The sequence below is a fragment of the Peromyscus maniculatus genome, chromosome 23, assembly GCF_049852395.1.
Source record: "Peromyscus maniculatus bairdii isolate BWxNUB_F1_BW_parent chromosome 23, HU_Pman_BW_mat_3.1, whole genome shotgun sequence".
Lineage (NCBI taxonomy): Eukaryota > Metazoa > Chordata > Mammalia > Rodentia > Cricetidae > Peromyscus > Peromyscus maniculatus.
The window spans coordinates 12,008,373-12,035,548 of NC_134874.1; the positions used below are offsets into that span (position 1 = coordinate 12,008,373).

A 27,176-nucleotide genomic window follows, 5' to 3' on the forward strand; every position below is an offset into this window, starting at 1 on the left:
AGAGAAGCTGACATACAGACTGGGTGTGAGTTCCAGGGGCAGGGGGGGAGTGGGGGAGTGGGGGGTGGGGGTGTGGAAGCAGTCAGCAAGGGTTTGGTCCATGGCCAGGTCTGCGGAAGCAGGTGTATGAATTGAAAGCAGGGACCATAAGGATTAGCTAATGTGCTTGCCCTGGGATCTGCTTGATGGACAGTTGGGTAAATGATTGACAATGACCTCTGGGCTCCCACAGCCCCCCCAACCATTGAGGCCACGGAGACAAGGACAGTGTAGGACCACCCACAAGGCTCTTTGGAGGTGCCCTGTCCCCCAAGGCTCATATGTTGGGAGCTGGATTCTTGCTGTGAAGCCTTTAAAAAGCAGATGGGAGTCCTGTGGGACCAGGGTGAGTTCTCAGAGATCAGAAAGTCCATCCTGGAATCTCTTCCCTCTTCCTCCTGCTGCTGAGCCACATGGGCGGGGCCTCGTCAGGAATGGCTGGTGTCACTGACAGGCCTCTGAAACTACAGAAGTTTCAGATAAAGGTATTTTTATTAAAAAATAAAATCTCCATCTAGATTGTCCAGGCCTGGTTATGTTGCTGTAGCCACAGAAATCAGACGAGTGCCACACAGAGGGTATGGCTCCAAGGTACAGCTCTCATCCACCACCCACGAGGCCTGAGGGCCATCCCATGCGTGCAGGCACGCATGCGCACACAAGCCCAGGCGGGAGGAAGAGAGGCGAGAACGTGAGACCAATGCGCTCAGCAAGCGATGATCAAGTCTGACCTATTTTCCCTCCTAACAGATGTTTGTTGACTGACCCACCGCGGAGTTCTTTCCCCGGCTCCAAAGCGTGTGCTCAGGTCTCCACCGTTCCTCAGGCGGGCAGGCAGCTCTCACGCAGTTCTCCAGGAAGATCTGGTCCATGTAAGCTGCTCTGAAGACAGACAATTCCCAACTCCCAGATGGAGGAGAACAGAGAGCATCGTCCACTCTCCCAAAGCCACACAGTAAACCGAGAGACAGAAATCAAGGCCTCTAAGGTGGGCGCCTTCCTTTCTAGCATAGTCTCCAACCTTCTCCACCTGCCTCTGAGGACAAATATAGTCTCCAGTTAGAAAAGCCAGGAGATGCAGAGGAGGATGAAGGGACTTGCCCCACAATCTCAGAGGGAGGAAGCTATGGTTCTGTACCTTTCCACTGAAGCAGAATTCCCTCCATCCCCCACCCGCAGCCATCCCCCAGACTCCAACTGCAAACCCCTCCCCTCTCTCCAGCAAGCAGCTCGGCATCTTTTTCTGGCTCCATGTTTAATCTCCCTCCACCAACCCCCAGGGCAGAAACCGGGTCTGATTGGCCCTTCCCTTGCGCCTCACCAAGCGCCTTGGGGCTCAACAAATATCTGCTGATCCATTTGATTCTCTGGTGAGGCACTGAGGGAAAAAGCTCCGAAGGAGCGTGGAGGTGGGCGGTGGCCGAGTAATGCCACACCCCCAGTAAAGCCCCCATCAAGACACTGGTTTTCCTATCAAGAGGAACATCCAGAAGATGTGTCACCCAGCCTTGCCCACAGCCCAGAAAGGACACGGCCCTCCAGAGCAGAGGATCAGCTCAAAACAATCACATGGGGCTGAGGCTGAAGGTCCACTGCCTCCACAGTCCAGACTCAGGCCCAGAGAGGTAGCGTGGCCCCCCTCAGCTCACACAGCAAGGGACCAATGGAGTTAGGCAACCTGAGGCCATCAAAAACATTTCATCAGAAGAAGGGTGTTGGCAAGTTACTGTGGGCTAGGGGCAGGGCACCATTGTTTTTAGTAATTATTATTGGAATTGACTTGTAAGAGTCAATGTGATAAATCAGTCCATAGACACTATACAATGAGCAAAAATCAGGACAGAATACATTTCTACATCTTTAATTTCTTCAATTTTATCATTAGTGGTCTGTGTATGTCTGTGCATATGCCCACATGCCTTGGCAAGTATGAAAAGGTCTGAGGACAACTCTCAGGGATCCGTTCTCTCCTCCTTTCTGGGGGTCCTGAGGATTGAACTTGGGTCATCACTTTTGGTGGCAAGCACCTTCACCTGCTGGGCTATTTCCCAGGACCATTCATTTCCATATATATATATATATATATATATATATATATATATATATATATATATATATATATATATATATATACATACATTGGGGTTTTGCCTGCATGTATCTCTGTATGAAAGTCTCAGATCTCCAGGTACTAGAGTTACAGACAGTTGGGAACTGCCATATGTGGGTGTTGGGAATTGAACCCAGGCCCTTCGGAAGAGCAGCCAGTGCTCTTAACCGCTGAGCCATCTCTCCAGTCCCCCATTTCTCTTCTTTTTAACTGGCATTCAGATTCAGAAAACCAGACCCAGTGAGGCTGTCTTTAAGGACGTCTTCAGTCTCTTCCAGAAGACATTGATGATCAGCATACAGTTCTCAGCCTGGCCAGATCACTGGAGAACCTGCCAGCTGAGTAGACTCGGGGCTGGCCAGACAGCTGCTTGGGGGGCTGGTAGGCCCCTGGAATTCCTTGAGATTTAAGATCTCCCAGGCTGGTTCTTGGCTACCCTGAGCATCCCCTGCTCAGGGGACTTTGGAAAAGTGGCCAGCAGGAGAACTACTCTGGAAGCTGAAGGAAGGGGGCTCTCTCTCAGAGTAAGCACTAGGGTGCATGGGACCCCTGCGGGGTCCTATGGGATCCCAGTGTTCCCGGGTGACTCTGACGTGTTCTGCCAGGGGTCAAAGACTTTAGGGAGCCACCATCCTCTCTTTGCTCTGCAGTACCCTCAAGGTGTCCTCTGACCTCCAGATATACACCGTGGCATGTGCTTTCTCTCTCCCCCGCCTTTTTAAGATTTATTTATTTTTTATTTATGTGAATGTGTGTGCTCAAGTGAGTTTTTGCAGTTATGTGTGAGTGCTGGGAACTGAACCAGCGTCTATAAGAGCAGCCAGTGCTCTTAACCACTGAGCCATCTCTCCAGCCTCTGGTTTGTTTGTTTGTTTGTTTGTTTGTTTTTGTTTTTTTGTTTGTTTGTTTTTGTTTTGTTTTTTTTTAGGGTGGGCATGGAGGTTTGGGAAATGCCTCAGTGGTTAACAGCATTTGTTGCTCTTGCAGAGGACCCAGGTTCAGTTCCCAGCATGCACGTGGTGGCTCACAACAGTCAGTTACTCCAGTTTCAAGGGCTCCAACGCCCTCTTCTGGCCTCCTTGGGCACTGGGCACACACACGGTACACGTACATACAACAGTGATCCCAGCACTCAGGGGGCAGAAACAGGAGGATCTCTGTGACTCAGTGACAGGGACTTGGTCCAGGGGTCCAGAGGTCTAGGGGTCACCCCTCCTCACACTGAAGGACCATCGTCCTTGGCTTTTGTTCCTAAGGGCTTGATCCCAGTCCAGAAATCATCAACATGCCATCTCGTTATAGACAAGACAGTGATTCCAGATGCCTATTATTATTTATCCACACTTCCCACTTGTCATCCATCACTAAGAGGACACTCACCTGGTGCCAGGCACTGTGGGGGAGCATCCTTCCTCCTCATCACTGTCAAATTCTCAAGGAGCCACATGGAGTTAAGAGTTCCTTTCATTAGTACTGGTTTTTCTTGGTTTCCAAACAACGTGAGCCTTGGAGAGATTTAGTACCTGAGCTAGAGCCACTGGGCTTCCGTGTCTCCAATAAAGAGAGGAACAGGGGCTAGAGAGATGGCTCAGAGGTTAAAAGAATTGCTTGTTCTTCCAAGGGTCCTGAGTTCAATTCCCAGCAACCACATGGTGGCTCACAACCATCTGTAATGAGCTCTGGCACCTTCTTCTGGCCTGCAGGGATATGTGCAGACAGAACACTGTATACATAATAAATAAATAGATTTCAAAAAAAGATAGAGAGAGAGAAAGGAACAGAGGGGAGGGATAAGGAACAGGGAAGGTTGGGGCTGGTGAGGGGAGGGGATCCAGGAGTCCGGATCTCTTCCTCTTCTGATACCCACAGTGACATATAGGAAACTGGGGTTGAAGTCGGGAGGTGGTGACGCACGCCTTTAATCCCAGCACTTAGGAGGCAGAGGCAGATGGATCTCTGTGAGTTCGAGGCCAGCCTGGCCTACAAAGTAGTTCTAGGACAGATAGGGCTGTTTATACAGAAAAACTCTGTCTCAAAAAAAAGGGGGGTGGGGAAGAAAGAAAGAAAAAAAACTGGCTTATGGCTCAGTGACAGAACATTTGCCCACCATATGCAAAAATGTGGAACGGATTCCTAATTCCAGCACTGCCAAAGAAGTAGAATAATAAAATTAGTGCCGGGCGGTGGTGGTGGTGGCGGCGGCGCCGCCGCACGCCTTTAATCCCAACACTCAGGAGGCAGAGGCAGGCAGGTCTCTGTGAGTTCGAGGCCAGCCTGGTTTACAAAGTGAGTCCCAGGAAAGGCGCAAAACTACACAGAGAAACCCTGTCTCAAAAAAATTAAAATAGCCGGGCGGTGGTGGCGCAAGCCTTTAATCCCAGCACTCGGGAGGCAGAGCCAGGCGGATCTCTGTGAGTTCAAGGCCAGCCTGGGCTACCAAGTGAGCTCCAGGAAAGGCGCAAAGCTACACAGAGAAACCCTGTCTCGAAAAACCAAAAATAAATAAATAAATAAATAAATAAATAAATAAATAAAATAAAATAATAAAATAAAATTAGAAAATAATAAGGGCTGAGGATGTGCCTCTGTGGATAGAGAGCCAGCCTGGCATGCACAAAGACTTGAATTTGATGCCCAGAACTCCATAAATGAGGCATGGTGGTATATGGCTGTAATCCCAGCACTCAAGAGGCTGAAGAAGGAGGATCAGAAGTTCCTAGTCATCCTCAGATACATAGAAAATTTGAAGACAGCCTGGGATATATGAGGCTCTGCCTCAACAATAAATATAAAATAAAACAAACCCCTTGCTGGGTAGTGGCTCATGCAACCCACAACTTGGAATGCTAAGGCAGGAGAATGCCAGCTTTGAAGCCAGCCTGGGCTACATAGTGGGACTGCATCTCAGTGAAACCAATGAAATAAAAGCAGAGTGACACATGGACAATGTGTGAAAATTCACGTTGGTGCGTGGGTTCCTCTGTCGGGGTCTGAGCAGTGGAGGTACAGGAGACAGTGGTCATTCACAGCAACATCTGCAGCCTCTGGAACAGTCCCTTGCACACAGTAGGTGCTTGTGCTTTGCATACGTCTCCTTGGCCCCCATAAGCTACGCCCTCAGACCCAGCCCAGCCCACCTCAGGATTGGAGCCCTGCTTCACCATGGATTGTTCTGGGCTAAGAAACAACAGACAAGGGATGGAGATATATCCTTGTAGAGCATTTTTATTACTTTGTAGGAAGATCCCCCAAAGAGTGACAGTGGCCACAGGGAGCCAGAGGGAAATCCTTGGGTAGGAGCTCAGTGCAAAGTTGGGCCAGCCCAGGCTCTGGGTCCAAGCAAGCCTTCATGATGTCATGCACATAGCTTGTGAGGGATCTTCTAGAAAACGGTCAGCCTTTCTTCCCTTTCCTCTCTTCCAGGCCGGACGGAGTGAACTCAGGTTCGCCTGCTCCACTTCTCTTTGTGGAAAAGGAAGGCAGCTCCTGAGCAGACCCAGAAACTCCGAGAGCTGAGGAGGAGGTCTGGTGAAAGATGTGCTTGACGGACAAGCACGAGGACCTGAGCCGTATTCCCAACCCTCATGTAAACAAACAAACAAACAAATAATTCAGGGCAGCAGTGAGTGTCCCAGCAGATCCCGATCTGGGCGGATTCCTCGTGATTGTGCTGGCCAGCCAGTCTAGTAGAATCAATGAGCTCCAGCTTCAGTGAGAGACCCTGTCCCCCAAAAATAAAGTAGAATGTGACTGAGGAAGGCGCTCAACAGCAATACATGGCCTCCACATACACGCACACAGGCCTGCACATGCGTGCATACTCATACACACCCCGACACAGAACACACGAAGAAATCCATCTGGCATGCATTGTGCTTTCCAGTTTCCCCACAGAATCTTTCTGTGCCATAATCTCTGTCCCATTGGATAGATGAGGGGGCAGATTCGTTCCCACAGCCACCACTGAGCTGTTCCAGAGCCTGCACCTTATCCCCAGCAAATAAAAGATGTGGAGGAGCAAAGGAGACCATTAAACATGAGCATCCTTTTTACCTGCCTCCCCTGCTACTCTGTCTCCCTTCTCCACGCCTATCCAAGGCTGTAGCACTATTGAAGCATACCATGGTGTGTAGTGGTATGCTCCTTCTCCATCCCACAGAGGCAGAACCCAAGGCACAAAATGGCTAAGTGGCATTCCTGTGTCACACAGCTGGTAAGAGGGCACTGGAGTTTATAGACAGGGCGTGGATTCCATGTCCTCATTGGGGGACACATTCCCCTAAAGCGCTGGTGTCAATGTTTTCCCAATGACAGTGTCTCCCATTATCACCCTTTACTTATATAAGCAAGGGAAGGTTTGAGACTCAACCATAGCAAATTTAAAAAAAGGAAGGAAGGAAGAAAAAAGAAAAAAAAGAGAGAGAGAGAGAAAGAAAGAAAGAAAGAAAGAAAGAAAGAAAGAAAGAAAGAAAGAAAGAAAGAAAGAAAGAAAGAAAGAAACTAAGCCACAGATGCATGAATCTCCTCTGGTTTGGTGGTCCCCTACCTGGTAAACATGCTCTTGGAGTCCCAAAGAATCTGTTCTGTCATCCTTTCCCCAAACTGGGATCCCACCCAGCCAGCTGCTTCACCACAGGCCCAAGAAAATGGACAATGTCTATGTCCGTCCCTTCTCCGATCCGCCCCTCCATACCCACTGGTTTTCTGAAGCTCTTACCTCACTGTATGTCTGTGCATTTGTTCATTAGCCATCCAGTCAACAAATGTGTATCAAACAGCTGCGTTCCAGGTACGGAGTCAAGCATGGGAAATCCAACAGTGAACGAGACAAACCCAGTCTCCCCGGCTTCGTGGAACTGATATTGTAAGGAAGAGAGACAATATGCAGCTAAGTACAACAGGGGGATAATTACGTATATTGATAAAGGCAACAAAGAGAATAAGGCAGGGTGGAGAGTGACTGGGGGTGGATCAGTTCTAATCAACTGATCAGGGAAGACAGGCTGGAAGAATTGACAGCTGAGCTGAATGGCAAAGGCAGGGCCAACCCTGCAAGGATTTGAAGGCAGAATGGCCGGCCAAGTGCGAAGGGTCCTGAGGTGAGAAAACCAGGCTGTGTGAGACGCAGCAGGGGAGCCGAGGGGGCTGCTGCAGACACAGGAAGGGGGGCCTGGTAGAAGTGAGAGCCGGGAGCCCTTACAAAAGGCCCTGCACAGCGGGGCGAGAAGTATGGATTTTATTCTACACGCACTGAGGAGTTGTTGGAGGGTCAGAGGCAGAATGGCAAGCCTTAATGTATGGTTCTAAAATACAACCTCGGTCATCCTATAGAGAAGAGAGGGGAGGGCAGAGGAGGAGAGTGAGGAGAACCTGGAGTCCCGTTAGAAGACTAAGACCACAAACTGGGTTAGGCAGTGGTGGCTGGAACCAGCCTGACAACAGAGAGAAGGGGAGGAGCTGATTGGGAGATGGTTTGGGGGCACAGTGAGCCCCACTTGCTGATGAGTCAAGGCAGGAGAGAGAGAAAGATTAAAGACGACTCCAAGCCGGAGAGACAATTCATACTAACTTGGTTCCCAATCTGTGGAGAACCCTCCCAACACTGGCAGAGGGATGTAGGGAGCATGCTTCTTGCTTCAAAGTTAGTACTTGGCTACACCAACTTTGGAAGTCCAGACCACAGACCACGGTGGTCCAGGAAGCCAAAAGGATCATGCTAATGAAGAAATAGCATCACCATCACTAGGTGAGGTCCCCAGGAAAACACAGTTCCTCGGAGCATATTCAGGGGCAAGGTTACAATCACAGACCTTGGTTGCGTACCAACAGCACCTGTCAGCGTCTCTGAGACTTGGTTTTCTTCTGTGTAACATGGGGATATGGTCAACGTCCACAGCTCTTCAAGCTGCAGCCAAGATCAGGAAATCACACACACACACACACACACACACACACACACACACACACACGGACACGGACACACACGGACACACGGACACACTCATGGACATGGATATTCAATAACTATATCCTTGTTTTTATTCTTAGTTTTTGCCAGCCAGGGTCAAGGGTACCAGTCCTGACACCACAAGGTTTTTGCTCTATGAGGTTGAAGGTACATAGTACAAAAGCATGGTCACACTGGTCTTAATGAAAAACCTACAGAGGCTGGAGTTCAGAAGAAAACAGCCAGGGTCCTGAAGAATTGGAGTGTCGTTTGTCCCGAGCCTCAATGCATCCTTTATTGCAAACTGCTCTACTTTGATAGTTCTGGTTCTTCTGAACCCCCCACTTCCTGTGAGATGAACCCATAAACTTGACAGTCACCCTGCAACAGAGAGGTGTGGGGGTTCTGAGGGGGGCGGTGTGTCTCTGAGACAGCAGAGGGCAAGTATTCAGACCCTATGTACTGACAAAGGGGCTCAGTCCCCAGGACACAGTATGTTGGGGGGGAGAGTGGTTCACCTCCCCTACACAAACTCACTCAGACAAGTTAAGCACATACAGAGGACTGGCTGCTAGTCATGTGCCATGCCAGATACCTAAGTGACACCTAGAGCATTTAAAAAATGAAGCACTGGTTAATTCTTTTGTGTCCAAATTTTCCATAAGGCTGGTCTCCTTAATAACAATGAAGAGGGAGGCTGGAGAGATGGCTCAGTGGTTAAGGGCACTGGCTGCTCTTCCAGAGGACCCCAGTTCAATTCCCAGCACCCACAGGACAGCTCACACCTGTCTGCAACTCCCTTTCCAGGGCTTTGGGCACCCTCACACAGAAATACATGTAGTCAAAATACCAATGAACATAAACAGGAAATAGAACTAAATTGATAAACCCAGAAGAGGGTTTCCATTGATAAACCCAGAAGAGGGTTTCCACAGTAGGCCTCTGCATGCCTGCAAGGGTTAAGTTGGCTTACTGCTCCCCACCCTCACCCCACATGTCTTCTGCCCTCACAAGCCCTACTCCTTCACAGGGCAGGTGCCTGGGTCTGCACACCGTCACATGACATCTCTCTGGCTCTTATAGCCTCAAAGATAAAGTATTCCTGGGGCTGGAGAGATGACTCAGAGGTTAAGAGCACTGGCTGCTCTTCCAGAGGACCTGGGTTCAATTCCCAGCACCCACATGGCAGTTCACAACTGTCTATAATTCCAGTTCCAGGGAATCTGGCACCCTCTCACAGCCATACATGTAGACAAAACACCAATGTACATAAAATAAGAATAAAATTAATTTTTAAAAAAGACAAAATCTTCCCAAAATTAACATTTTGAAAGTAAACCCTTCGCTTCCTCCTCAGAATAAACTTGAGGGCAGATTCCTGGTATTCGTTGTGTTTGGGTTTTATTGTTTTAAATACACACTTCCACTTCTTTGGGGGTTGGAAACAGCTACTTGGAAATATTGCGAGTGTAATTAAAAGAAACCTTTCTTGTGTCCTGGATTTGAGGTGGGAAGAAGAAATTGCTTTTAATCAGCCGTTTTGTTTTATAAGATGGATGGTTGGATGGATGGATAGATAGATAGATAGATAGATAGATAGATAGATAGATAGATAGATAGATAGATAGATAGACAAACCTAGGTTAAAGATATCGATTCTGAGGAGAAGCCCCCAAAAAGTGAAATGAACGCAGGAGGGGACCAAATTCAGAGCCAAAATGGGATTAGAAGGCTCTTGAGAGGGCAGGGCGCTTACAAGAGCCCTTCTCCGCGCGGCTTCAGGACCGCGGACAGCTCCTGTCTTTGTCTCGTTCCCAACTACCACGCCGGTGCAGAGCCTGGCTGCTACCGCTGGCACACCCCTGCCTCCACCGACAGACCTGCTAGGGAGACAAAGAGAGAACGAGAAGGAGAAAGGGAGGGGGAGGAGGGGGCAGCGAGCTACGGGCTTTCCAGTCTTCCCGCGTCCTCCGTATTTGATCCTGGCCCCATCCCACAGCATCTGGGGAACCGGTTTTAACTTGGTTTCCCGCGCAATCTCGCTTCTAACTACAAGACGAATTAGGGAGGGCATTGAGGGTCCAGTTGGGTCTGAAATCTGTTCTACAGTCGGATTTCATGGGAGCCGCTGTATGAGAGTCCCAGCCTCCCACGACCTGTCTCTAGACAACGCCTAGACTTCTAAAAGAAAAATAAAATAAAATAAAATAGAAATACGCACGAGACACACACATACAGGAAAGGGGAGAAAATGATGATTTCCGACGTTGGGTAGGTAGGTTTTTACCAGACTAGATATGCCCAGACTAGCTGAATTTCACCCCAAGATGGGCAATGTCAAATCCAGGGACAGGAAAAGCAAAATGCAAACAAACCAGAAAGACGAGAAAGGCTCCCCCACACGCATGCAACCACCTTCGTGAAAAAAGAAAAATTCGATTGAAGAGTCTCATGGTGAATGCCAACCCGGTCTTTCTCCTTTTCATCAGGAAAGGGGTCTAGTTCCGAGTTCAACAAGGGCACCCACTGAGCCTGATCAAAATACCGCCCCCCCTCGGGTCTTTTCGTATGACCCAGAATAAAATGGGATTTCTTCTCAAGTCAGCTCAGCCACAAACCTAGACTTTCGGGCCCGAGGGAAGGATGAGGAACGCCAACAGGGTAGAACCTGGTCTATGGATCCTCCACCCTCGGGCATCAACACAACCTAGCACACGCACCCCTCTAGCCCCAGGTCAACAAAGTTACTCCCACCTGCCAAGCTTTGCAGAAGTAGGCCGGCCAGCTACAGTTTTATTCTCCCAAATTCCTTCCCAGGTGGATCCTTAGGGCAGAGATAGATTGGGAAAGAAACTTTCAAAACGAAGGTCCCAAAAGGCCATCTGAGAACAAGGGGGGGAGGACTCTCTGCCGACCCCCTAAAGTTTAAGGTATCTATTTTGGTGGGGATGGGGGTGGGGCATGGAGATTGCCGAGAACACGCCAGCCCAGAGACCCCGAGCCGCTACCTACTAGTCTGTAGTTGTCTCTAAATAATATACCTCACTCCCAACCCTCAAAACAAACAAACAAAAAAAATTCCTTGCATTTTTTTCTCTGCCCCCATCCCTGCCCCATCCTACCCTGGGAAAGGCCGCGGAGCCCCGCTGAGCAGCTCCCTGGAGTTTTGGAACCAGAGCCGACCCCCGCTGGGGTCCCCACCGAGCCGAGGGCGCTCAGCGGGGTAAACATACCCGCCTTGGGAGGCCGGAGCTGGGGTCGCCTCCCCGCCCCCTCTCCCCTCCCTAGGGGGTGGGAGCGGGTCCGCCTCCCCCTAGCCCGCCGCGCGGCTCGGGGGTTCAGCCGCGCCGCTGTGTAAACCGCGGCTTTCCGAGGCGGATCTCCCTTTTAACACCTTCTAAACAAGGGCTAATGAGGCCACTGCATTACTCTATCAACACACAATCATTAGCGACTGAGAAATACACACACACACACACACACACACACACACACACACACACACACACACCACGAGCTGCCAAAGTCGGGCCAATTCTAAAGCAACCCAAATTAGTCTAACAAAAAGAAGGTGGGGGAGTGGAGGGGTGGGGAGAGGAGGGGGAGAGAAGGGGAGGGGGAGGAGAGAGAGAGAGAGAGAGAGAGAGAGAGAGAGAGAGAGAGAGAGAGAGAGAGGAGAGAGAGAGAACAAACAGAAAGACCAAGCTAGGTCGAAAGACAAAACTCAAAGTCATACTAGGTGGGCTGGGACTCTTCATTTGAAGGGACATCCAAGGCAAACTGCCCTCTCTGAACTTTAGAGAAGCCACTCCCGGGAGCGGGGGGGGGGGGGGGGGGCACGGACCATTGGATTCTACTGGCTGTGGGGATCAGAGGAGCCCCAAACTACTTGGGGTTGGGCCCCACCGATCGGCTTCTCAGCCAAGTCCAGCTCTCAACCCAGCCGGGTTCAGGGAAACCGGCAACATGGAATCCAGCCACGGCACTAAAAGCGTGAGATTTTTCTCCCTCTGAGCGGAAAAAAAAAAAAATGTCAAGTTTCGCTTACAAGTTGTAGGGGCTTCATCTGACCTCTTCCAAGCCTCCTTCTTACTGAAAAGGACCAACCCAGGCTCCGGGGAAGCCAGAGCCTGAATTCTGCCCTAGGAAAGTGTGTTACAGACCAAGGGTGAGCTGTAGGTAGCCTGCTGGTGGGGGTCCCAGCAGCCCAAGGGTGGGGCTTCATGGGGGAGGTAAGGAATCGGGGGCTCACTCCCTGCCCTGCCTGCTTGGGATCTATGGGCCCCGGGCATCTCCAAAGCAGAGCCCAACACCCCCAACTGACACCCTGCTGCTCCCTCCTGAGCAAGCAGCCCTTTAAAGCACGGTGGGGCTCAGATATCAGACCCGATGTCTTTCAGACCTAGCACTCCACTACGTCTTGGGAAATGGTCTTACTGGCACATCTCCCAAGCCTCGGATAGCTCACCTCCCGGAAAGGAGGAGAGGAAAGCGAGAAGAATGAAAGAGGGGGTGAGGATGAAATAAATCCCAGCCGGTTTGTAAACACCCCAGGTCTGGCCCCCACCGCACAGCTTCAAAGGCGCTTAATTCACGAGTGTTCACGTTACAGGAGGGCCCTGGAGCCCCGCAAAGATGCTCTGGAAACCCAGTGGTCCACAGATTTGAGCGAGTAGGACTCATCCGCCTACCCGGTTTTGTCTTCCCCCGTGTCCCTCCTAAAGTCAGGACACACCGTCCCTACTTGGACCTGGACTGGGGACTCCATTCAGGTCGGTGGGTCCTGCGGGGGGGACCCGAGAATCCTCATCCACTCCCATCCCACTGTATTCTTCTGGGCCTGACCCTGAGCCCTGACCCACAGGGCACACACCCCGCTGGAGTGCACTTGGCTGGGCTTGGATGCCCAAGGTCCGTTGAGTCTTGAGGCAGAGACTGGAGACCCGGTCTGCCGGGAGTACGAACGAGGCCGACGCTTCGCTCGGGCCTGGCCTCCATGCCGGTTCCTACCCCCGGGCGGATGCCTCTGGGCGGCGGGCCGTGCGCGGCGGGATGCTGAGTGTCTGTGCGCGGGGCCGCCTATATTTACACCCAAAACAAAATAATTACACTCTTGTCGGAGGGAGAAAGCCAGTGATTAGGCGCAGGCTCTTTGCGGCAAAGCAGTTTCTCAGTGGTACACCAGTATAATTTTTCACGGCTGGCTGAAATCAAAGAGGGGAAGTAATGAATCCGGAGAGCAATTTAAATTTACAATTTGTAACGCCGCCGCCGCCGCCGCCGCGCAGACCCGGCCGAGAGCGCAGCTCCCAGGCGCTCACTGCGTTTGTTTAATGTTAAAGCTTCGCTGGCTCTTGGGGGGGGGGGGGAGGTGGATAAGGATGCGTGATGGGGGGGGGGGTAATGATCGAGATCGGAAGAGAACTGGCTGCTTCGACACCTGAGATGCTTGGGGGCGGGGGGCGGGGGGAGGAAGGCGGGAGGACAAGGGGCAAGCCTCCTGGATCCCCACCCCTTCAATCCCCCAACCCCGACCAGCGCCGGGCCTCCAGCCTGCCATTAATAAATAAATAAATGCATAAATAAATAAGTACAAAACAAACAAACAAAAACAACTCAGGCCATTCTAAGGCGGGTAGCGAGTTAAGACGACTTAGAAGGACTCAGAGATGGCCGGCCTCTTTCTTGCTTGGTTGAAGAATTTCCGAGGCATGGGGAGCGAGCGGAGCGGAGCAGAGGTGCGGCGGCGACCCCACGGAAATGTCCTGCTCAGCCGGCGGCGCAAGAGGAGGCACCTCCTTCCTCCACCGCTGTCCAGTGTCCCCAGCTGGAAACCGGGAGAAAGACACCCCCACGCCCAAGCTCTCCGGGTCTTGAAACTCCCACTCCAGCCGGGAGGTGTGCGTCTCTTCGCCAGTAATTAATTACCGAACTCAAGGGGGAATATGCAAGGAACATTTTACTAACTCTACAGGGCTTAAGTGATTGGAAACAGATTATTATCGTGTTTGTCTTTTGTCTGATTCGTTTATCCCCGCACCGTCTGTCGAGCAGTAATGTTGATACTCTTTACTCTAGAAGGGAGATTTTTATATAGTAAATTCCATCAACATCTTGTATAAGTGACATTGAGTCTTGGCGCATCACCCTGTTAAGACACAAGCGTTTATTAGTTACATATAGGAGGGAATTTCACTGCCGGGTGGCCATCTGTCAGTGCTGTTAGGGCGGGATAATATATAAAATAGCTGGTCTGCTTATTTTCCCGGTGCTATAGTGGAGCAGAGAAAAGTACCGTAGCTGCCAGGCTGGCATGGGGGGGGGGTGAGTTCCAGTAAGTGGGGCTGAACCATATGAATCCAGTGAGGCACCCAGGTGACTCAGAAGGGCAGTAACTAGGCAAGTCCTTTGAGCCCTTCTGGGTGTCTCGAAGCCCAACCAACCCATCCCAGGCTGCAACCAATAGCTCAGCCCTAGGTGGTCCACCCACAGCTAGGCTTGAGGACCCCCTGGGATAGTTGCTTTCTGCTACAGTCTCCTTCCTGGCCTGGCCTTCAGTGGCTGGAGTATGGCTGCACATTGACATTCGGGAACATTCCAGGAGAAGTAAAGTCATGGGTTCATCCAGGAGTGGAGAATCAGGCAGGGCTGGCTGGACAGAACCCTGACTCGGGAGAGAGGAGTGGTCTGGTACCTTAGATTCCTTGTGGTGACTTGAGGGAGTGTGTGGTCACAAAGTGGGGGGGGAGAGGTATGCTGAGAAGGAGGGGTGGGTGACTGTTGTATCAGGGTGTGAGTTTTCGCCACACATCTCAGCAGCCATGCATAATGGGAAGCGGCCTTTGAAGTGTTTTGATGGATGCCAGACTCCAAACTGGGGCAAAAAGGCAGAGGAAAAAAGAGAACGTGGAGGGGGGGGGGGGCGGATAGAGAAAGAAAGAGGGGAAGGGGGAGGACCAGGAAGACGGGAAGCGAGGAGCCACTGAGTTAAAGACAGGAGCACTCCGGGAGAATTCAGGGAGGTGGGGGAAACCTCCAAAAGACAAAGGCAGAGGGTAATGGGCTTGCCTCAGCCCGGAGCCTGTGCGACTCGCCTCTTCTCTGGGCGCTTCTATATTTCCTCTGTGTCCTGTCCGAGCTCAAGGCCCATTCATAGCCCGGGAAGGCTGCGTGCTGCCACACAGCTTCCTTTGGAGGCTTCTGGAACCTCTCTCCATAGGCCTAGGAGGCCCAAGTTCAATCCAGCCTGTTTGGTCCCAATCCCCCTGATAAACTAGTGACAGAAGCTACCTGAGTTGGGGGTACCCTTTTCCAAAGGCCCAGCTGATGGGTCTCTCCAAATCTTTTCCCCCAATCCACGAAGATAATCACTGCTAGTGATACCCATACAAACACATTCCCTCTAGTCCTACAAGAGTCCTGTAAATAAAAACCCACTGTCCAAACACACACACACACACACACACACACACACACACACACGGGACTACAAAATTCTGTGCCCAAGATCACACAGCCAAGCTCAGTCACACACAGTGACTCCAGCAGGAACACACGCATTTAGACAGACACACACTTGGACGTTAAAGTACATCTTCCTGTCAGGGTTAACATATGCAATAGGCATGATCATACATGCTCGCCCTTTCACAGATGAGCACATCCTCTGGCATCCAGAGGACTCACATAAGCAGACACATACAGACGCAGACAGACAAATAATTTTAATGCACATATTAACACACAACGCAAGCAGGACCCACAAGAAATTATAAACACAAAAATTTACACGCAAAAAAAATCCCCCCCCCAAAATATATCAAAACCTCTCCAAGTCCCAGGGTTTGATCACGAACACACTAGCTAGAATAAAATGATATTTTTCAAGCAGTGCATATATAACTAACAAGCTCAGTAAATACACCCAAACAAACATTCACAGCCAAGTCTTGGCACAAATCCTCTCTGGCTCCAACCCTTGGGCCCCAACCCCTCACCATCAGGGGTCTTCGCAGTAGCAAGCAGATATCCAGAAAACACATTCCCACCCTACCTCGCCCCGAAGCAAGCGGTGGCCTGGCTGGCCGAGCAGAAACAAGGCCTGGTTCCCTTTCTCTCCCTACCCCAGGTCCCTTTACACCCCTTCCGGCCCCTCTGCGTACATCTGCGGGCACGCTCACACCTGCGAAGCTGCCTTTGGCCCTAGGAGCCGCGGGGAACTTAAAGCCCGGTGGGATGACGCCCGGCAGTGGCCAGACTCTCTGGCTCTGCTGAGTGGCCCACTCACCACGGGTTCTTCCAGGCTGACCTGGAATATGGACAGTGTGGCAGAGAAAGACGTAGTGAGTGCCACCTCCTATCTACCAGCCTGAACACCCATCCGAGGTAGACCACCCCTCTCTCCACACCTCCCCCAGAGCCAGTGAGCTGGACACTTGGACCTGACATTCGGGATTCCCCGACCAGGCCAGTTGATATATATCCCTGCTCCAACCTTGCTGGGGGTGGGAGGTGGGGGCACATAACTATCCAAGCTTCCCGCCTTCACTCTCTCTCGGTGAGAAAAGCCCGCCTGGGCCCCAGCCCCGGGGTATGACAAAAGAAACCACAGCCCTGGAGACCGATCTCAGGGTCTCAGCTCCAGCGCTCAGAGCCCGAGCGAGCCGCAGTCCTAAGTCAGAGGGAGCTGGGCGGGTTCGGAAGCAGAGGACTAGAGCGCTCTCCCGGCAACTTCTACAGGTTGCGAGGGTGCCAAACTGGGTGGGAGGTCCCTCCCTGACTAGGCCTTGGAACCCTACCCCCAAAAAATATTTGCGAAGAGAGAGAAAAAGAACCTCGGTTTTCGGATCGCGCCCCCACCCCTCCAGGCCCAAACTGGAAGGTAAATACTTACTTAGCCTCGGAACCAGGTACTAGCAAATACTCGGCAATACTGATGTCTTGTTTTTTTTGCTCTGTCCTGACCGCAACGCTGTAGCCAATTTAGATATGCTATAAATTTAAGAGGTTGCTATGGCCACGGCGCGCCCATTGGCCGCCCGGCACCCTACGTGCCGCACCACGTCACCAAATCTGAATAAGGATGCGCGAATTAGGCGGCGGCCAGACAAAGATGAGGATCGGGACCGCTTGAAAGTGGGGGAAAGTGTCGGCGCCTCCGTCAACCGGGAAAGCCGCTCGCCAGTGCCGAAGCCAGCAGCCGCCGAAGACACCTGCTCTAGGCTGGAGCGAGCGCCCGGGCGCGACCCGTGGCATGAGACTGTGACCGCCGCCGCCCTCCGCGCCACTCTGGGCAGCGCAGCGCCAGGCCGAGGAGCGTCGGAGGACTTGACCCCGCGAAATCTTGGTTGATCCCTACGGGACTTGTCCCTGCCGAGGCCCAGAGAGCAAGGAGGCTGAAAGCCACTGCAGCGGGGACCGGGAGGCCCTAAGGGCCCAGGGGCCCCAAGGAGGACGAGGCGGCCCGAGCCGCCCCGGGGCGCGCGGCTATGATGGTGCACTGTGCCGGCTGTGAGCGGCCCATCCTCGACCGCTTTCTGCTGAACGTGCTGGACCGCGCGTGGCATATCAAATGTGTTCAATGCTGCGAGTGCAAAACCAACCTCTCAGAGAAGTGCTTCTCCCGGGAGGGCAAGCTGTACTGTAAAAACGACTTCTTCAGGTAAGAGGCCCCGCCGCGCCCTGCTGCCTACCACTGGCTGGCCCGATTTCTACCCGGGCACCTCGGGAACTGGGGGACCAGGAGACCCATCCCAGCTTAGAGGGGAGGCAGAGAGGCCTCTGCCCTCCTCATGCCCTGTCCTCGGCTCCTCCTCGTGAGAAGCTAAGGCGAGGAAGGAGGACGTGGCTTGTCGGCCTCACCTTGGGGTCTGCCAGACAGCAGAAAGCAGACAGATGGCTGGACTGGGAAGGCCAGCAACTTGCTCCCGGCCTCTTTCCCCACAACTGAGTCCCCGGGACAGAAGGTTCAGGACCCATGTCCCTAGATCCCAAAGGTGCTCCAGGAGTTCTGAGCAGCTGGAGGCTTCATGTTCCCAACCAGTAGCCCTGAGCCCAGAGGGTAATCTGAGGACAAACAGAAACTTCCCAGTTCCAAAAGGCCTCAGCCAGGGAGGGCTCTTCTAGAGATGAGGGACAGAGAACCTTCCCCTTGTCCCCCACCCCACCCCACCCCTGATCCATTTTCTCCCTAGTTGGAAAGGCACTGAAGAAATGGAAGCTGAGAATCAGCAGGTCTGTTCTGTGATGTATCACCTCCCTTCCCAAGCCCACATGTCCCACCACAATCACCCCAGGCAAGCCAGGACCCAGTGCCTCTGTGGGCCTCAGTTTCCCCAGGTGGGAAATGCTAAGGGGCAGCCTAGAGACCTGTGGTGTTTTCGATAGCTGCTCTTTCTGCTTGCTTCCACCGGGCACCCTGACTGGCTTTGTGAGTCTGAATTTAAGGCACTGAGGGGGCGTGATAAGCTCAGCCGAGGAGAAAGGCAGGCGCCTGCCCCAGTGGCCGGGCACTTGGGAATTTGAATAGAAGAAAATGTCAGCCGTGCCTTTACACGTGTAAACTCCCCGGCCCCGGAGGCCCTGGCGCCCCTAATGTGGCATGCTTGCAAAGCACCTAATGATTTTTGATAAGGTGTATATAGCCAATTATGCTGCCGGATAAGGCCAAAAGTGACTTATGGTCTCTAATGCCCGCACTATATCAATGTCACCCAAATTCACTCTGTTTAGAGACATAGGTGTGAGTGTATGGGGAGGGGGTCCCCCAAGGTTCTGAGTGTTCTTCCTCCCCACACAGCCTGTACACCCTTCCTGTACCTATTGTGTGGGGGAGGATGAGGGTACTTTCTTCCAGACCCCAAGGAAGTAAGTACAGGGATTGGTTTAGAGGAAAGGAAACAAACAGGGCTTTGGAGTGATCCCAGGTCCTAGAAGAGAAGGACGTGAGATGAGCTTCTGTCCCAATTCTCCCGATGCCTGCCAGGGCCAGAGATGGGGGAGGAGGGTGTGTGTGTGTGTGTGTGTGTGTGTGTGTGTGTGTGTGTGTGTGTGCAGAAACTGACTTCCTGTTTCCAGAATATACTCCCCTGAGAGCCTCTTATCCCCAGCTCCTGGGGTGGGGGGTGGGGTGTCCAGCAGATCTCCCAGGTAGCACCAGAAGCTAGAGGAAAGTTCTGGGGTATTCATTTCTGCTCAGATGCTCCACCCCACTGCTAAAGACAGACCGTGGTGGTCCTATCTGGGACACCCGCTTCCCAATACAGGAGGCAGAGCTAAGAAGGATGGAAACCTAGCCCACAGGCTTTAAATCCTTTGTGGGCTCCTGAGACAGCCAAGGCAGATTTGGTGGGGACCTGAGGGCAGGGGGACACATCCTGGGACACCCTGAACCCTTGCCTGTCTCAAGGCTGCATGTTCAGCTCTTCCAGGCACGGCCCCCCTAAAGCTTGAATCAACACACTAAAAGCAGGACCACCTGGCCCCAAACCAGCCCTGACTAGGGAGACCAGAATTAGGCTTCTACGGTGACAGATGTGGGAATAGAGGTGTCTGGGAAGCCAGAGTGGGTGGGAAGAGGTCAGCACTGAAGAGGACTTGGACACCGGGCCCATCTCCCCCACCTCACAGTGACAGGCGCCTTGTATCCACAGACGCTTCGGCACCAAGTGTGCGGGCTGTGCGCAAGGCATCTCTCCCAGCGACCTGGTGCGCAAGGCCCGGAGCAAAGTCTTCCACCTCAACTGCTTCACCTGCATGGTGTGCAACAAACAGCTGTCCACGGGAGAGGAACTCTACGTGATCGACGAAAACAAGTTTGTGTGCAAAGACGACTACCTGAGCTCCTCTAGCCTCAAGGAAGGAAGCCTCAACTCAGGTATGGAAGGAGGCCTCTGCCGTTTCCCAGCGTTCCTTTCCTGGCGCTATTGGACTCTAGCAACCAGCCTGGCACACTCAACCGTCACACCCCGTCATCCCGCCACCCCGTGCCGGGCTGACTTCAGCCCAGGACTCATCTGCTGGGGGGGGGGCGCTTCAGGGCTGGGGAGACAAGAGCCAGTTCTAGAGGGGAACCCCCAGCCAGGCTCTTCTCCCCTCCCCTCAATTTAGAATTGCAAAGAAATCCAACCACCACCACCCCTTCAGTGTTATTTGAGGTCCTGGTAAATTTTAGAAGGATCGGCAGGCTCCTAGCTATTTGGAGAAAAGAGAGACGCGGCAGGGAGAAGGGAAGAGGGGACAGTGTGTATACCCTTCTCTGTCCCCACTCCTGAAGAAAAGATTCTCCAGAGGGTGTGCCGCGCTTCCCTGGGAGTCTCCGACTTTCGACTTTCGGGGGGCGCTGAGAAGGTCCTTTCAAAATCGAGCCTGGCCTGGAGGGAGTGGGTGGGCGCCAAGTCCGGGGGAGGGGTGGCCCCTGCTTTGGGAGGGAACACCCGCCCCCCGCAACCGAGGCAGAGAGCCTGGGTCTTCAGGAACGGGTTTCAGAGTTGGAGACAGATCGCGCTGACGCCGCTGTCCTGTCCCCGATCCGTCCGCCCCCCGCAGTGTCATCCTGTACGGACCGCAGTTTGTCCCCGGACCTCCAGGACCCGTTACAGGACGACCCCAAAGAGACCGACAACTCGACCTCATCGGACAAGGAGACCGCGAACAACGAGAACGAGGAACAGAACTCCGGCACGAAGCGGCGCGGCCCGCGCACCACCATCAAAGCCAAGCAGCTGGAGACGCTCAAGGCGGCCTTCGCGGCCACGCCCAAGCCCACGCGCCACATCCGCGAACAGCTGGCCCAGGAAACCGGCCTCAACATGAGGGTCATTCAGGTACAGCCGGTGGGCCTGCCCTCCCTCCCGACCAGCAGGAGTACCTCCTGTCGGACAACCCAGCCTTGGAACGCTCAGGGACAGTCGGTGCAGCCGAAGTTGGTTGGGGCCATCAGGGCACCCTTTGGAGGCGGGGAATTTTAAACCAAAAGGTTTGTTAAGGTCCCACTGTCCTGGCAATGTGATTTTTTTTTCTTTTTTTGGACGAGGTCGCCAGGTCTCTCTGAATTCTGTCCACCCCCCTCACCGCACCCTGATCAACTAATGGCTTAAGTCTCTCTGGCCTCCAGGACCCCTTCCTTCCTCTCTCCAAGCCCAGAAAGGGGCAATGTCCTCGCGCCCTAGCGTTGGCAAAGCGACAGTCGGCTGGAGCCTGGCTCTGTAGCCGTGGGCGAGGGCCTGGAGGGGCAGGAGGTCTTTATAAAGCCGTCAGACCGCGGGCAAGCCGAGGACCAGGAAGCCGGGGTCTTTATGAGTCACCCCACGGGTCCGCGAAATCCTTCACCCTTGGCTGGTTCGCCGAAGCCCCTCTCCGCCCCTCCTGGACTAATCCGGCCCAGCCCTCGCCTCGGGGGAGTTATGGTGTGCCCAAGGCGCTAGGACCCAGCAGGGCCAGCCTCAGCAGGAGATGGGGGGGGAGGGCATTCCTGACCTCCAGCTCACAGCCCCTTCCTTCACCCCAGGTGTGGTTTCAGAACCGAAGGTCCAAAGAACGCCGCATGAAACAGCTGAGCGCTCTGGGAGCCCGGAGACACGCCTTCTTCCGGAGTCCGCGGCGCATGCGTCCCCTGGGCGGCCGCTTGGACGAGTCTGAGATGTTGGGGTCTACCCCGTACACTTACTACGGAGGTAAGGGGCGCCTGGGGACGCTCTACTACTCGCCCGGACGCACAGCTACTCTGGGCCTCCTAGCATTTGGGGCCACAGTAGGGCAGCTTTTATTTTTCCTAAACCCACGCAGGAAATACACAAAGCCATTCCTAGACAGACTCATTAGCATAGGCTACTCACCTACAGGTACCTCCTGAACAGGCACACCCACACACGGGACACATGAACTCACACACACCCGCTCGCAATGAGACCTCAGTGAGACCGCTAGACGTGGCAGACGAGCATGCACAGATACGATCCACTCCCCTCAGAGGGAGAGACCTACAGACACACTTGCCCGATCACACTGGGGCAGTGCCGGTAAACGCCAAGTACCTTTCACCGCCCAAATGGCCTACCTTCCATTACCCACTGCCGGTGGCTTGGTGAGCTTAGGGAAGGCTAGAACCCCATCAGCTTGATACGGGGGAGAAGGAGCCCTGCATTCCCGAAGCTAGCTGGCTTCAAAGGCAGCAAGCAATTCTGTTCTGCTACGGACACCTCAAACGCTTGTATGGATCTGGGGCCCACGCGGGTCCAAGCAAAGGGGTTGATCTAGAATGGGGTAGGGGGAGATGATGCTCCGGACTCATCTTTGGGTCTAGGGAGAATGACCGGTTGCTTTGCAGACAGGTTCCTGACGTCGTTAATAGACTCAAGCCTGCTTGCTCTGGCCCTTTCTCCTCTTGCTCTCCCGGACTGCTGTCCCACCCCAGCACTCCATCTTCCTCCCAGCTCCCCGGCCTGGCCCGCTCCCTGGGGGAGGGGGAGTTGCTGGCCGACCCCAGTCCCCGTCTCAGAGGTCTCTGTAGGGAGGATGCACTTCTCTGGAGTCCCGAGCCTTCCAATCTGCGGAGCCACCGGGAGCCTCCAACCAATGGCCCTGAGCTATTGGTCGGCTTGGGTCTCCCAACCCAGTTGGAGAGGCAAGAAGTGAATTCCCTTTAAAATGTGGATTCGGGGACAATGCGGAGGTGGAAAGGCGAAGGAAGCCAGGCAACCCCGTAGAAAGGAAGAGGACCCCTGGCCGGACTTCCACGTGCGGAAGCCCGGGAAGTTAATCGGCCCACAAGGCCGAGGCCCCTGGAAATTGCTGGCAAAAAAAAATATGTGAAACGGTGATTTTTTAACGTGGTGGCGGGGGTCCCAGGTTGGGGGAGCCGGAACCGTACGGTGATGGGCGTGTCCTAGGACGTGTAATCTTTCCGCCTAGCTTGTCCTCAGCACACACAAAAAAATCTCAACCCGGAGCCCAGAGATAGTGTGGGCGGTACCCGCCTGAAAACCCCTGCCCCAACCTGAGTAATTAATCAAGGTTTTCAGGGGGACCAGCCCATCCCTCACCGATCCTGCCAGAACCCCTCTCTCTGAAGGCCTGCGGGACAGGGTGGGGTACAAAAACGCCAGAACCCCTTTTTTTTTTCTCCGAAAACGGGATGGGGGCGCAGGACTCCCCAACCCCCAGCCCAGCAGCCCCGCCTAATCCGCACTGGGAGATCCCGGTGGCGGCGGCCGGCAGCGGGCGAGAAAGGGGCCGGGTGGCGGGGCCCGCGGCTCCCCGTGGGAGCTCGGACAAAGCCTCAGCTGCGGCTTTTGTACCCTTTTCAGACAGCGTTTGTTCCAATTACCTCCGGCCCGGCCGCCATATGGGCGGAGGCGGCGCGCACGGCTCCAGGGCCGCGGCCTTCCCTGCTCAGCGCGCTCCCTTTCCGTTCCTTTGAGGGCCCCCACATTCGTCTCTCTCAACCTCCCAAACTTTCGGGCGGAATGGAATTGGAGATTTTTTTTTTTTTTCCAAAAAGTAATTGGCGGCCGTGTTTAGCTGTTGCCTAAACTGTCTCCACTCCAGGCAGGTCTTAAGGCAAACCCCACCCCCGATTTGGATAGGTTTCAGGACTTCGGTTGTTAAAAAAAAAAAAAAAAAAAAAAAAAAAGGCGGGGGGGTGACCGGGACATCCAGAACTCGTCTGTGAACTCGGATCCCAAACTGAACCAGGGGAGTGGATTTCCAAAATAAATCCTGGCCTCGGGACGGCCGGTTTTCCCGCTGTACAAAGCGGGTTTTCCCTCCAACAGGCTGAAGGCGCTCCTTTTGTTGGGGTCCTGCACCCCAATCCTGGAGGGGCCGATCTGGAGGGGAAGCCAGAGGGTGTTGTTCGCAGAAGCAATTTCTTGCGGCGGTGTGAGCGCCTGGCCTGTGTGTCCCTGTACCCCTGGGAAGAATGTGCATTTATTTGTGTCAACTCTCCCAAAGGTCTCTGTCCACAAATACTTCAAAAACGATCTGGGCGTCCTAGCAAGCTCCTTCGGGTTGAGACTGGAGACGCGAGGCTCCCCACCCCTCCCCACCCCCGCCCCCAGAAAACCGCAAGTGGTCCTGAAAACTCGGGCCCTCTGGCCAGAGTCACTGAGCTTGGCTTTCTCCGTTCCAGGCTCGACTGGGGGGGAGCAGAAGATATTGAGGCTGCCCCTGGCTCTGCGCCCTGTGCGCCCCGGGGCCCAGGCTGCCTGCCCGACGCTTTCTGCGCTCTGGCAGCTGACCGGGCCCCGCTTCCCCCTCTGGGGCCGCATTCCGGGTCTGAACCCCTTTGGTGCTTAGAGCTGCGGCGGCCGCTTTGTCCCCGCGATCCTCTCCAAGCCTTGCAGCCACCAAGTCGATGGCGATTCCTGGTCTACTACTGTCTCGTTCTCTTGGGCTTATCCGTATCCTCACCGCGTCTTTATCCATCCATCCATCCATCTATCTATCTATCTATCCATCCATCCATCCATCCATTTATTTATTTATTTATTTTTCCGTCTCCCTCTTCCTGTCCTTGCTCTTTCTCACCTCTGCGTGGACTTGGCTGTGCGGGGTGCGGTGACAGGGGCTGCCCTCCACTGCCTTTCCTGCCACCTTTGATGCTGATCCTTCTCTCCCTCCGTATTCATCCCTCCATCTCTCACTAGATCTCCCCGTGGCTCTGCACCTCTGCGGCCTCTCCCCGTATTTCCGTGTGTTTGGGAACCTGCGATTCCCCAGTCTGGCCTCCCTCGCTGCCTATGTCCCTCACTGCTCAGACTCCTTGTAACCTCTGTGTCTCTCCCCCTTGGAGACCCTCGGCCTTCAGGCTTTTGCTGTTTCTCTCTGCCTCTCCCCGCCCTTACCCGTGGCCCTCCTCGGTCCCCTTCCATCCGCAGGGTCTCAGGCTTCCTCCCTCGGCCTCTGAGGACCTCCTTAGGTCTCGGTCTAACCTAGGGTCAGTGGCATGCTCTCACGCGCCCAACGCATATCTATACCCACAGCCCTATCCGTATGCCCTGGCCCTTGCGCCCTCGGGTCACCTCTCCGAGGTCCCTGAGTCCTTGTCGGGCCCTAGCAGTCTGTCCTCACGCCACGTCTTATCCCTTGTCCCTTCCCGCAGACTACCAAAGCGACTACTACGCCCCGGGAGGAAACTACGACTTCTTCGCGCACGGCCCGCCCTCGCAGGCTCAGTCCCCAGCCGACTCAAGCTTCCTGGCAGCGTCGGGACCCGGCTCGACGCCGCTGGGCGCGCTGGAACCGCCACTGGCCGGGCCGCACGGCGCGGACAACCCCAGGTTCACCGACATGATCTCGCACCCGGACACGCCCAGCCCCGAGCCCGGCCTGCCCGGCGCGCTGCACCCCATGCCCGGAGAGGTGTTCAGCGGCGGGCCCAGCCCGCCCTTCCCCATGAGCGGCACCAGCGGCTACAGCGGACCCCTGTCGCATCCCAACCCCGAGCTCAACGAGGCGGCCGTCTGGTAAGGCCAAGGGGCCGGGCCACCGCCTGCCATCGAGCGCTGAACGCTTCCCGGGTCACCCTCGGAGAGTCCTGTCTCTTGGGTTCGCGCCCACCCGGCAACTCGCATCTCCACCCCCCTCAGAGCTTCGGCGCGCGCCTGGGCAATTTCTTGGGACCAAAGTCAATATTCTGGAGGGTCGAGATTCCAAGCACACCCTAGACGCCCCCCTCCCCGGGACCCCCGCCCACCATCACCTCTTTGAACTAAGAGGGGGTTGAAACCAAGGAGCGGAGACGGTGGCGCTACCCCTCCCTGCGAGCCGAGGCCATTGTGAAATCTTATTTCTCACTCTTTCTCTTTAAAAAAAAAAAAAGATAAGAAAGAGAGAGGTTGAAAAGGGAGAGAGAGAGAGAGGAGGTAAGCCTCAGCCAGAGAAGAAAAATAGACCGCTGGTGAATGGTGGCTTTGCTGGAAGACAAATCCACCTGCGAGTTGGCGCCCCCTGGTGGCCAATCGTGAGGCTCAAGGTCAGCTTGTCTAGGAAGCTGAGCGGTCAGGACCGGGCCAGCCTGGGCCCAACTCCCTGCTCCTCCATACTTGGAGCCTGAGGGTCTGGGCAGGATTCGAACCCTCCCACCCCAGCTCTGCCCCTGAGCCGGGCGCCAAGTCGCTGGGCGTTTGCCCAGGGATTACTCTCCCTGCCCGGGGCCTGGAGGCTGGGCCATCAGGACAAACAGTACTATACTTTTTTGGAAGTCGGACGCTTCTAGGTTCCTTATTTTGTATAAAGAAGAAACAAATAAAGTATGTTTTTGTGTTTACTGTTTATTTATTGTACTCTAGTTATCTGGGGCTGGACATTTTTATATTTTTAAGAGGAGGGTGGGGCAGAGTCGGGGAGGGGAGCCAGAAAGAGGTTTACCAAAAAAAAAAAAAAAAAAAACACAAAAAAAACCCACAAAAAAATAACAAAAAACAAAAAATAACAAAAAAAAACAACTTTTTTAAAAAAAGAAAGATTAATAAAAAAAATTCTTTTCTCCCTCAGCTCTGTGTGGTCTTTTTTATTCAGTGTCTTGAGAGTCAAGGTAGATGTCCCAACAACACAATGTGACAGGTATAAAGACCCCTCCACCCAGCCACCAAGGCAGTGTTTCTCAACCTGTGGGTCGCGACCCCTGTGGAGTCTAACGACCCTTAGGCAGAGGTCACCTAAGATCATTGGAAAACATGTATATTTACGTCAAGATTCATAACCATAACAAAATTACAGTTATTAAGTAGCAATGAAAATAATTGTATGGTTGGGGTCCCCATGACATGAGGAACCGTACTGAGGGGTCACAGCTTTAGGAAGGTTGAGAATCACTGTCCTAGGGGCCTTAGTTTTGGTTTTTGTTCTTATTGGGTGGTTTCTCTCTCTCTCTCTCTCTCTCTCTCTCTCTCTCTCTCTCTCTCTCTCTCTTTTAATGACGTATTTATTTTTATTTTATGTGAATTGATGTTTTGCCTGCACATTTGTGTGAGGGTGTCGGAGCCCCTGGAACTGGAGTTACAGGTAGTTGTGAGTTGCCATGTGGGTGCTGGGAATTGAACCTGGGTCCTCTGAGTCCTCTGAAAAGAGTAGCCAGTG

At 53.6% G+C, this 27,176-nt stretch overlaps 1 protein-coding gene and 1 long non-coding RNA gene across 2 annotated transcripts; one reads left to right on the forward strand and one right to left on the reverse strand.

The window, feature by feature from the left end:
- Positions 1-5,336: 5,336 nt before the first annotated feature.
- LOC121825343 (uncharacterized) lies at positions 5,337-17,071 on the reverse strand. Its single transcript, XR_013047619.1, has 3 exons — positions 16,990-17,071; positions 6,867-7,005; positions 5,337-5,870 (listed from the first exon to the last, which is right to left on the reverse strand). It is a non-coding gene; the product is annotated as an uncharacterized LOC121825343 (long non-coding RNA).
- Positions 17,072-17,200: 129 nt separating this feature from the next.
- Positions 17,201-26,369, forward strand: Lhx5 (LIM homeobox 5). Its single transcript, XM_006970793.3, has 5 exons — positions 17,201-17,757; positions 19,748-19,971; positions 20,643-20,920; positions 21,604-21,769; positions 25,198-26,369. Exons 1-5 carry the CDS (start codon positions 17,585-17,587, stop codon positions 25,563-25,565), a joined length of 1,209 nt encoding a protein of 402 aa, XP_006970855.1. The 5' UTR covers positions 17,201-17,584; the 3' UTR covers positions 25,566-26,369.
- The last annotated feature ends 807 nt before the right edge of the window (positions 26,370-27,176 follow it).